Source organism: Taurulus bubalis (assembly GCF_910589615.1).
Source record: "Taurulus bubalis genome assembly, chromosome: 14".
Lineage (NCBI taxonomy): Eukaryota > Metazoa > Chordata > Actinopteri > Perciformes > Cottidae > Taurulus > Taurulus bubalis.
The window spans coordinates 23704941-23717254 of record NC_136602.1 but is presented as its reverse complement, the minus strand read 5'-3'; the positions used below and the strand labels follow the sequence as shown (position 1 = coordinate 23717254).

General features: G+C 43.1%; 1 protein-coding gene across 1 annotated transcript in view; it reads left to right on the top strand.

Annotated features, from left to right (window-relative positions):
* Nucleotides 1-12314, top strand: part of gbf1 (golgi brefeldin A resistant guanine nucleotide exchange factor 1) — a gene marked incomplete at its 5' end in the record, with an annotated part of 83156 nt that overhangs the window by 35094 nt on the left and 35748 nt on the right. The window contains 3 exons of the mRNA XM_079230159.1: nt 1499-1630; nt 10695-10813; nt 11670-11778. Coding sequence (XP_079086285.1) covers nt 1499-1630; nt 10695-10813; nt 11670-11778 — 360 coding nt within the window. The remainder of the gene's footprint in view (nt 1-1498; nt 1631-10694; nt 10814-11669; nt 11779-12314) is intronic.

The following is a 12314-nucleotide window of genomic DNA, read 5'->3' as shown; positions in this document are numbered from 1 at the left end:
GAGTGTGCTGCGTTCATGTGACGCGTTCATGTAACATGTTACATGCACATGTTAACATGTTACATGAACATGTTAACATGAACGTGCCAACATGCTCTCAGTGACGCGTTCATGTTAACATGTTGCATGCACATGGTACATGAACATGTTAACATGAGCGTGCTGCGTTCAGGTGACGCGTTCATGTTAACATGTTACATGAACATATTAACATGTTGCATGCACATATTAACATATTACATACACATGTTAATATGTTACACGAACATGCAGATGTTTTGGCAGTGCTCACTGTTTAGCTCGGTGTGCTAGCATGCTAACATTTGCTCTGCTAGCACTGAAAGGTGTACTTTAGCGCTAATGGGATGGCCACTAGTTTAGCAGGTGTTTGCTCACACACCAAAGTGTTGGGAAATGAAACTTTGACCTGCTGACAAGTCAGGAATCACCAAAGTAAAGCATGAGCGTCTGAACCACATGTTGTGGCGAGTCTTTAGGAGTCCGACGTCTCACTGAAACCTCATGGCGCCGCTAGAGGACGACTCGGCATCACCAGAGCCAGCTGCGGTTCTGGCAGTTCACCATGACAACAGTGGCAGGTTGGCCGATTGTAACACTTGTTGGTGCCGATCCAATACCAGTGTGTTAAAAAACAAAAAATACATATAACTATATCATCATAAACACACACAATGACTGCCATGGAACTGTTTTCTAGTTTGACAGTCAGTGAATAGGAACTTCCATAAATCCGAGGTTTGATCTCGGCTCCTCCAGTTAGTGTGTGTGTGTGTGTGAGAGACTACTGGGTCATTATCGATGCTGTATGAAAGCATTTATCTCCTCATCTCGATGTCGTAAACGCTTCATCCAAGTATTATCTTGGAGTGAGGAAGCGTTTCCATTAAATCAGCCGCCAGCAGCAGAGCGGTGGTTTAACTCCTCATCGATCGGGCCTCATAAGGGCAGCGGTGCTGTTTACACAGACTGGCATAGAGAGAGGGAACTCAGCTGTCTGCTATTGGTGTGTGCAGTGTGTCTCAGGCTGAAGACAGAGGAACCCACATAGTGAGGTTCTTCCAGGAGATGGAGACATGAATGTCGCACTCATGAAACTGTATTTGAGAGTAAAATCAATCAGTTTTCGTGCTTTCTGATAAAAGGAGGTCAGTTTCTGAGGCTTGGTGTCCATATTCTAGCCCAAATCAGCAGTTAGGATATAAAGTTAAACAACGATTTCTTTGGGAGCTCAGAAAAAGCTCCAGCGCTCAGAAGGAAAAGAACAAATGCGTCAGCCGAGTACTTCCATCACGTCATCACTTGGCTGGTCCATGTCTCCAAAGCGCTCTTCTAAAGTCATCTTTTCAACTTTTTAGTTGTAACCTCTCGCTATGAATGTCTCGGGCTTCTGGGTGTTATATATATATAAAAAATGGTAAATCCAACTGCAGGGTCTAAGATGTCACTGATCTCATCCTGTGTGTGTCTTTCTCCTCAGAGCTCTCTGACGTGGAGCCAAACGTCTTTCTGAGGCCCTTCCTGGAAGTGGTCCGCTCCGAGGACACCACCGGACCAATCACAGGCCTCGCCCTCACTTCTGTCAACAAGTTCCTTTCCTATGGCCTTATAGGTAAGCAATGTCTCCCTTCTGTGTCATGGAAAGGTTCACACACATTTTGACCAATGGATTTCCATGACTTTTCCAATTTAAAAAAAGTCATGGAAACTTTGTTTAAAGTCATGGAAAAGTCATGAAACCCATTGGTCAGAATGTGTCTGAACCCTGTATATGTGGATGCCTTCCTATCTAATTTCTAAGTTCCATGTGTGATCTCTTGAAAGTGTGAAAGAGTTTTGGGATAGGAAGCTACGTTTTAGAAAACGCTGCTGACGGTCCATTCCCATGGTGGATGCAGAAGCGGTCCTCATTAGCCTCATGGTGGAAACACGGTGTCTGCCAGTCGTTGTTCCCTGTGAAACCAGCACATCACCAGATGTTGGCTGCACAGCAGGGGGTTGAGTCAATGTCACGTCGGCGTGGAAGCAGCTGCAGCCGTGGCCGAGCTAAATAAGAGCTTACAGGAGCTCTGCGCTCTGTTTACAGAGCTCCTGGGAATGCACCTTTCATTTCTGGGTCCTTCTCCTATACTGTATATATGGATTCAATATTCTACAATGTATGTTTATGTGAACAGATGAAATCCTGTCTGCCAAGGCTCACACAGATCTACACTCAAAAATCACTCTTTCTGTCATACATATTCAAGATTACTACTCTGACTCCGTCCTGGCAGCAGCTAACGATAGCCTACCGCTTGTATAGCTACAGTAGCTAGCTAGCGTCAACCTTTTAACAGAGAAAATGGCAAAAGGTAAACGGTCAAAAGTGTGGCTGAATTTTGCAAAAAAAAGATTTTTGGTTTGTTGCTCAGTTCAGTTGGTGTTTGTAAAGTCAAGAGCTGCGCCGTCTGGTTCAGGAAAGCTCTCCTTTGATATTAATGATGACGTGTCGTCCATAAAGCAGCAGTTTGTAGAATCAACAGTTTCTGAGTTCTGTTGCACACGGTCCCATCAGGCCACCTGATGCTTATGTCTGTTCTTTTTTAAATATATTGTTTAGTTTGAAGTTAAAAAGTTTGAAGCTGGAGTTTGAAGTGTTTTGTATTTATTTATATTTATAGTATACTTTAAACAGTTAATATATTGTTAAATTAGAAGAAAAAAAATTGCCTTGGCAATAAAAAGCCTTTCTTCAATGTCATCATTCATCTTTTTGTTTAAGTATCGGTTCAGGCACCGTTTAGGCATCGCTATCGTTTTAGCACCGCTATTGTTTTAAAAGTATTGTTTTAGCACCGCTATCATTTTAAAAGTATCGTTTTAGCACCGCTATCGTTGTAAAAGTATCGTTTTAGCACCGCTATCGTTGTAAAAGTATCGTTTTAGCACCGCTATCGTTGTAAAAGTATCGTTTTAGCACCGCTATCGTTGTAAAAGTATCGTTTTAGCACCGCTATCGTTTTAAAAGTATCGCTTTAGCACCGCTATCGTTGTGAAAGTATCGTTTTAGCACCGCTATCGTTTTAAAAGTATCGTTTAGGCACCGCTATCGTTTTAAAAGTATCGTTTAGGCACCGCTATCGTTTTAAAAAGTATCGTTTTAGCACCGCTATCGTTTTAAAAGTATCGCTTTAGCACCGCTATCGTTTTAAAAGTATCGTTTAGGCACCGCTATCGTTTTAAAAGTATCGCTTTAGCACCGCTATCGTTTTAAAAGTATCGCTTTAGCACCGCTATCGTTTTAAAAGTATCGTTTTAGCACCGCTATTGTTTTAAAAGTATCGTTTTAGCACGGCTATTGTTTTAAAAGTATCGTTTAGGCACCTCTATCGAAAAGAAAAGAAACGTTACCCATCCCTACAGTGAACAGGAACTTCCGGGTTGCAATGCGCAGAACCTCATGCGGTCAGTCAGGGTTCTCTGTTGGAGGAGCAGAGCGGTGGAACCGTCTCCCAACAGAACTGAAAGTACAACACAGTTTTAAGGTTGTTAATAAAGGTCTTAAATTATGGTTAAGAGAAAAACAACATTTTTCACACAATTAACACCTCTGTAACACACACCTTTACTTTGTGTATGTATCTGTGGATGAATTCTCTTTTTTTATTCTATTTCATTACATTTTAATATATCGTCACCTTTCTAAAATAATGGCCAAATTTTTTTGTTGTTGCCTAAATCGTCTCCTCATGATTCTGGCCTCCTCTGGTAAAATCTCCTCCATCCTCAGATCATGCGATTCTACCCCTGTAGTATAACATGTCTAGAGTGTGACTTAGGCCATTTTATTTTGCCTAAGTCTAAAGACAATGTGATTTAGGACATTTTACAAGCTTTTCAAGATGGCATTTTGAAGCTAGCATTTAAGCTAGCAATTTAGTTAGCATTTTTAGGAGCATTTATGTGAATGAAAATCTCACAGGAACATAATATTAGTAATAATAACATCATTTGACCGGTACTACAGTGTGCCTGTTGTGCACTATATTACATTTGGTCAAGGTTTTGGTGTTTTCTGAAAAACCTGAAAAAATGACTTGGGCCATTATTTTAGGAAGGTGACGATATTTTTAAAAAACAGGTGTTGGAAACTAGCATTTCGCTCTATACACTCAACACAGTGCATCTGGGTGTATGTGTGCTATGACTTCTAATGCCACTGTGATGTCCACATCAAATAAATAAAGTCCAGTCTGTGGCTCCAGACCCGCCACCGGCTCCCTAATCCCCGACGCCACCGCCCCGCCACCGGCACGTCACCGCATTGTTCAGAGGGAACAACTGGAGCGCCGTGCCGACGCAGCGCGCCGACGGCTCTCCAGTTGTTGTAAAGATGACAGAGGAGACATACGACAGTAGTTCCACCACTTTATTGGCCGGCGTCGCATCTCAGTGTGCCTGTTGTTCCTCTGCAGGACAAAGCTCTCGGTTTACCCGCTGGTGCTGCTGCCCGGTCGGGCCGCTCGTGAGATATCCAATGCCCGCTTCAAAGAGCCGTGAAACCCGATCTGAAGAATGTGTCGCGGACTCCCGGAGCAGACTAAAGACATCATGTCTCGTGAAAGTGGAGAGAGTCCGTCTGAGATTTACTCTAGAAAGTCTGAGTCTGAGAAATATCCCATTCGCTTCCCAATGAGTTTTTAAAATGATGTTTTGGGCTTCGTTTCATTTGAAGTCACCACAGTGGTTTTACATTTAGTTTTGGGCAGAAATGTCAACCACATTGACACAAACTACATGTTATTTTCTGAAGTTGTGTTGCTGACGGTTGACACTTCGTATCTGGGAGTTTTTATGTTTGTCAGCTGCTACTCAAAATGGAAAATATATTTAATTTCCTAAATGAAGGCAAGATAGGAAGCTAGATAGGATGGAAGGACACAGCGATACAGAGAGACTAATAACAAACGGCTAATAACATAACTGCCTGTATTGATTAAACTGTACATGATAGCAGCCAATAATACACACACACACTATTGTACTTCTGTCCATCCTGATAGAGAGATCCTCTTTTTATTCACTTTTTCTCCCTGTTAAAGGATTTTTGGGGAGTTGTTCCTGACTGATGTGAGGTCCCAGGACAGAGGATGTCGCAAAGCCCTCTGAGGACCATTTGTGATTTTGGGGTATACAAAATAAATGTAATTGAATGAATATACTGTACGTTGGTAGTGCAGGCCCACTAGTTAATGTTCCACCCATCCAGCCTCCTACATCCACACAGGAGGAACACGGTGCCGTTAAAACACAAAGGTTTTGCATTTGAATTTCCTTTTGTGTTCCCATAATTCTAGTTCAAAGAAAATTATGCAAACTATTAAATATTATTTTATTAATGAGAATATTCAAAACAAACATCTGTCTGAAGACGGTCCTAACTTCATTCAGCAGCACATTACTAGTACAAGTACCAGTTAGGATAAATATATATATATATATATATATATATATATATATATATATATATATATATATATATATATACACACACACATACATAGAGCTGTGTGTGTAATGGCCTTCAGGATGGCAGTAGAAACAGAGTGAACACTGGTCTTGTCCAGTACTGCCACCTGCTGGTCGTGAACAATCCTAAACCCTCCTGCTGACTCCTCTTCTGGATCTCTCTTCCTCCACAAAGCCTCAGAGCGTTTGTGACGCCGGCCCTCGTGTGTGTGTGTGTGTGTGTGTGTGTGTGTGTGTGTGTGTGTGTGTGTGTGTGTGTGTGTGTGTGTGTGTGTGTGTGTGTGTGTGTGTGTGTGTGTGTGTGTGTGTGTGTGTGTGTGGTGTGTCTGCAGTGGCACAGGAGCTGCTGCCGTGTCGCTGCTTCCTGAATGGTTCTCGTCTCCATGCGATGTCTCGTAAGCTCTCAGCGACGGACATAGTGTGTGTTGACGGTCGCACACAAAACACTCGCACATAAAAACACACAAGCAAACAAACACACGCACACACACTCTCATCCATTTCATTTAGTTGGCGGTAATTCCTCTCAATCTGTGGCTTGAGGAGGAAGCAGTGAACTAAACCTCGCTGCTGACGGATATCCACTCTGCTCTCTCCTCCTGCTCCTCTCCCTCCTATCCTCCTCTTTCGTTCTCCCTCCTCTTCTCCTCCTCTTCCTCCTCTTCTTTCCCTCCTCTTCTCCTTCATCTCCTCCTCTTCCTCTCCTCCTCCTCCATTCTCCCTCCTCTCCTCCTCCTCCGTTCTCCCTCCTCTCCTCCTCCTCTTCCTCTTCATCCTCCTCCTCTCTTCCTCTTCCTCTCCTCCTCCTCCATTCTCCCTCCTCTCCTCCTCCTCCGTTCTCCCTCCTCTTCTCCTCCTCTTCCTCTTCATCCTCCTCCTCTCTTCCTCTTCCTCTCCTCCTCCTCCATTCTCCCTCCTCTCCTCCTCCTCCGTTCTCCCTCCTCTTCTCCTCCTCTTCCTCCTCTTCTTTCCCTCCTCTTCTCCTTCTCTTCCTCTTCATCCTCCTCCTAGCCTCCTCCTCTCCCTCCTCTCCTCCTCTTCCTCCTCTTCCATTCTCTCTCCTCTCCTCCTCTTCCTCTTCTCCTCTATTCTCCCTCCTCTCCTCCTCCTCCATTCTCCCTCCTCTTCTCCTCCTCCATTCTCCCTCCTCTTCACTTCCTCCTCCTCCTCTTCTTTTCTCTCCTCCTCCTCCTCTTCATCCTCCTCCTCTTCCTATTCATTAATATATATTCGTTAATAATATATATTCGTTAATATTATATATATATATATATATATATATATATATATGTGTATATATATATATATATATATATATATATATATATATATATATATATATATATATATATATATATACACACACACATAGTGCATAGTCGTTTGCTGCTCTATTAATGTTCAGAATGTTACTTTTCCTTTTAAGAAACATGTTTTATTTGTGGTGTTATGGAAAAGTACTACACTACCCACAATCCTACAGTACGACACTACCCACAATCCTACAGTACGACACTACCCACAGTACGACACTACCCACAATCCTACAGTACGACACTACCCACAATCCTACAGTGTCACAACGATGTCTCTGATTGGCAGACCTCGCTGTGACGCTTTAGGATTGTAGGATCGGTAGTGTAGTACTGTAGGATTGTGGGTAGTGTAGGATTGTGGGTAGTGTAGTACTCGCTTATATTCCAGAAATAGTTCTGAAACGTGCTTCTGAAAATCATAATCGCTGAATCTGTCTTCAGTTGAGATCGACAGAAGTTGTCTTCAGGGTTTCCCGAGGCGGCGAGTCGCCTTTCGCAATGTACTATGGGAAGTGTAGTTGCTTCACTCCTAAAACATGTCTGCACACACCCTTGCACCTCAGCGTCTGTTGCATGTTCTTTGGGAAAGTGAATACAAAACACTTGAAATACACGTATTCCACGCATGCGCTCTGTGCAGCTGCAGAGCAGCGCGGCTGAAAGGTCATCTTTTGCTATTCAGAAACGGAGCAGGTGAACAAACCGGTGTCCGCGCCGCCTTTGTTTGCTTTGTAAAGACGCACCGGCCTCAGCAGAGAGAGCTGAGAGCTTTGTGTGCGTCCTCAGAAAGCTCTCCACGAGTCTTTGAATTATTGTGACCAGAGTTTGATAGTACTTAAACTGCTTTATGTGGCAGCTGGTTCAAACCCCTATTGACTCTGCCCACATACCCTCAGGCACACACACACACACTCATGTTGAGCCTCTCCTTTCCGCAGTGTTATTTTAACAATGCCCCCCCAACCCTTCCTTTGAGGGCCGCCTGCATGGCCCGTGTGCCAGGAGCAGGATTAGTGTTTCATATCACTGCTGACATTCTGCCGGTTCCCCCGTGGCTCCAGTTTCCGTGTCTGGACATCGGCTGGTTTCGGCGCAGCTTCCACGCTGGTTGTCGCCCTCGCCTCTGGAGGGACGTTGGCATTGCCACGCACACACCGGCACCGAGCCGACGACCGCTGACGGATACGCCGTTTGCACTCCAGCAGCAGCTGACAGTTACCAACGCGTCCTGAACGTTAGCGTCACGGAGCTCACGTCCACTACTGCAGTGTTTTCAGAACCAGAACCATTTATTGGCCAGGTATGTTTACACAAACGAGGATGTTTTCTTGGCGGAAGATGCATTACATTAGACAAACAACGACAACAACAGTGCAATAGATATTAAAGTAAGTATAAAATACAGATAACAGTTATGTGAAAAATATTCCACAGAAGTTAGAAAAGTTGGACGTAAATTCCCCTGATGTTCATGAGCTCATCTCTGGTGAAAGAGCTCCGGGAATAACAACACAAAACAGTATTTAAGACAAAAACAACATAAAACACGAGGCAGCCATCATTATAGCACATTTCAGCCTTTTTTTGGTCACACCAACAACCCAAAAAGTTACAAAAGGTCTCATTGTAGCATAATACAGCATGTATGGAGGTAAGTATTGCGCTACCTGCTGGCATGGAAGAGTATTTAATGACTAGGTCAGCCACTATATTGCAGCTCAGACGCTCAACAATGGAACGTTATTTGCAGCGACTACATTTTTTGGACCGATTAAGTGAAATTGGACATTTTCCCACGGCACACCTGATGATTTTCACCCACTGGTGCTCACAGGCTGACGGGTGCATATCACTTTAAACCCCGAGCTGCTCATCTTCTCCTCCCGCTGACCGGCTGCATTGTTCTCCTCCCTTTCTTTCCCTCCCTCCCTCCCTCCTCTCCCCCTGTGCTTATTAGTTAATGAATTGCCGCTCCTGAGGGCGATGGGAAAGGAAAACAGGCCGGCTCTTCCAGGCCGAGAGCTGGCAGCCGCTCGGGTTTCAAAAACACTGGCTGCTGTTGCTCCGACAGCCAATTTGTCCCGGCCCGCCCCCAACAAGAGGCCACATCTGGTCATTAGATCCCCGGGTTTGAAGGACAATGTGGACGAACCCTACCCGATTCATCACTGTTGTTTATGTGCTGAGTCCTTGGAGCTGTGCTCTTGGTTGCTGAGTTTACTAACAAGCACAGTCTGGGTTTACGTTACTGCTGGAACGCATCCAGACTCCCCATGTCTGCACCCAACGGTTCGATGGCCAAAAGTGCACATATTCATTCAGAAGGGTCATTTACACACTTGGAGTGGGTTGTCTCACTTGTATATCGATACTGAAACCGTCAGCTAAGAAGTCCTATCATCTAGTCAGTTTCAATTGAAAGGAGTCCTCTTCAGAACAGCGTCTGAATGAGTCGGCATGTTCGCACCTCCGGTTCTCGTCTCAAAGTCGACGTGTTGTTGGTTCGATGTCTGAAACTAGAAACACATCTTTTTCGACTACACCTTGAATAAGGAAAGTAGCACCTAGTAGCACTTACATGTCTCTTGCTGATAGCACTTTGTAGTTTAACTTTATGGAAGAAATTGGACTTTCTTGACTCTTGCGGTTCTGAGTTTGTCCTCATGGTTGAATGCACTTTGGATGAAAGCGTCAGCTAAATGAAACGTAATGAAAGGTTTGGTTCTTCAACATAACAGACGTCAGTAAATCCAGAAGCTCGTGACCATGTGACCGCTGAGTCGTTCCTCTACAGCCTGACGTCAGCGTTTTACATCCTGATTGTATTCACGCTTCAGGAATCATAAAAGAGGTGTTCATGTGTTTATCGGTAAATATCATAAACCCAGCGCTTATTTTCTGCTATAATAAAAAAAAATCTAATGGAATCCATTGGCTGTTTGTGGAGGACACCAAGGTGATGCTAACTTCCTGTTGAATACAACAATGCATCCCTCCTGTATCCCTCTATAACCCAGACTATGAACATTTCAGACTCGGTTATTAGACTTTGTCTCTTTAATAATCATAAAAAAATGACACTCACCTTTTTAAAACACAGAATGAGCTCATGTTGAAAGTCTTCCTCCAGGTTGTTTTGAGTGTCACTGGCCTGTCAACGTGCTCACTGACCACTTCATAGATGCGATCTAATTCTATCCACAACAGCTGCTCTGCCAGAAGTTAATTTACGGCGGCATGTTTTCTTTCTGGTCATTTGATCGGCTGAATATCTTATCTGGATAAAGGACATCAGCAGATGACAAATCAGAACGGTTGGAGCATCTCAGGTGATTCTTGGATGGTTCCTGCTGTAAGTTCTTCCTTCACAGCATTTTACTTGGTGCTTAGTGGTGTGAGAGTTAGAGAGTTAGTCTCCTGGTGGACCTTCAGCTTCCCTCATGTCTGTAATGGATGAAGAACATTCTAGCACATTTCCACATGATGTGACACGCAACATGTTGAACAAAACCAGCTTCATAAAGGTCTGATTGCGTCGACACAAAGGTACTAATCAATGGTGAAGAAAAGATAACAGTGGACAATAACACATTTATAAATAATAATAGCCATTACGTAGACATTCGATTTACTTACGATCAACAATATAATAATAATCTCCTGAGTCTCCTGTTTCATGCTAATGTCTGTCTATTGTTGTTCCACCTTTTGTTGTATGAATTGTTTAACAAAACATTATCTAAAGATGGATAAAGAAATGAATACAAATCATTTCAAATCATACTGAGACCCCAGCTCCTTGTCTGCGTCAGCCTTTTAAAGCAAACGTCGTCTCCTCTCTGTCTGCAGATGCTAACCATGAAGCTGCTGCAGAAGCCATCGAGAACATGGCCGACGCCGTCACGCACGCCAGGTTTGTGGGAACGGACCCGGCCAGCGACGAAGTGGTGCTGATGAAGATTCTACAGGTAAAGCACGAGCAGTAAGACCCGACGGCTTCATGAAGCGCACATTCAAGGTCTTGGTCATTTATCGTCGCTCTCTAAAGCTAACGTGTAGTAGACGAGACTTTTCACGAGAATATCGCTCTATTTGTCAGCGTATTTTAATATTGATGCATGTTTTGTTCAGAAACATCTGTGCAATAAAGTTTAGAGAAGTACGGTGGCCTTCAGGTGACAAACACAAAAGGTGTTTGGTTTGTCCTTCCTGGGCTTCTGTAGACACATGGAGGAGCATCACAGTGGACTCAGTGTAGACATGAAGGCTCATTCTAAGCTAACGGAAGTACAACGGTTCCTAGCTTCAGCTTATTATACACCAAAGAAACTTAGTTATAAATATTATGTTCTATTTTGCACAATAAATCTCCCTAAATCCTACATACCGTTCCTATAAAGGTGACATACAAAATGCACTTCATCATCGCTTATGAACATAAATGTGCCCCCTGTGGAGCCGTTATTAACAGCTAATGATTAATCCTCTTATTAAAAAAGGATTATTACTTTGATGAATCTATCATTAATAAAATAAAAAAATAAAAATAAGCTACATTTTACTATTTACAGTATTTTATCCAAAACAAATGTCATTGCTTATCTTCATGTGCAATAAATACTCTTTTTACTACAATTAAAGAAAGCATCGCTTCCCTTGTGTTCACAGTACATCCCAGCTGGGAAGTGAGCTCCTTTTTAAAGAAATATGCATGTAGCAGAGCAAGTATTAGTAGGAAGGATTAGTTCTAATCTCCTCCTCACAATGACTTGTTAGATGAAGCTGATTGACTCGAACATTATTATATAATATTAATTGTTTCAGGTCCTGAGGACTCTGCTGCTGACCCCCGTTGGAGCCCACCTGACCAACGAGTCTGTGTGTGAGGTCATGCAGTCCTGCTTCAGGATCTGCTTTGAGATGCGCCTCAGTGGTGAGTCTTAAGCCGCACGCACGCCGTACGCATTCATTTGCATCAGCCACTGATTGGATACACATTCATACGCATCAGCCTCTGCTTCTGATAGGATACGCATTCATATGAAGACCTGCAAGCTGACTTTGGATTGTTTTACTTCAGCTCTGTGACACAGAATGATTTTCAGACCATTTCTATTTTATTCAGTTATTTTATTTGAAGTGCTGATACCTTTTAACCCTTCAAGCTTCTAAAATACTCAAATCCAACAATATAATAAGGGAAAATCCTTAAAAATCCTTCAGTTAATACTTGTAGCTTTGACAAAGGGTCTATTTAATTGCTTCATTTGAAGTGGATTCACGTCAAATGGTCTTGATCAGTAACAAAGAACTTCCCCTTGACCACTTTTACAACATCTTATTCCCTTATTTCATTAACTGGCACACTGGTTTCACTTGGGTTTGGATGCATGTGGTGGTCTTTGCATAGCTCTAGCTCGTTTAGACTGGTCCGTCAGTTTAAATGTGTCTTCTCTCGTTCATTGTGCT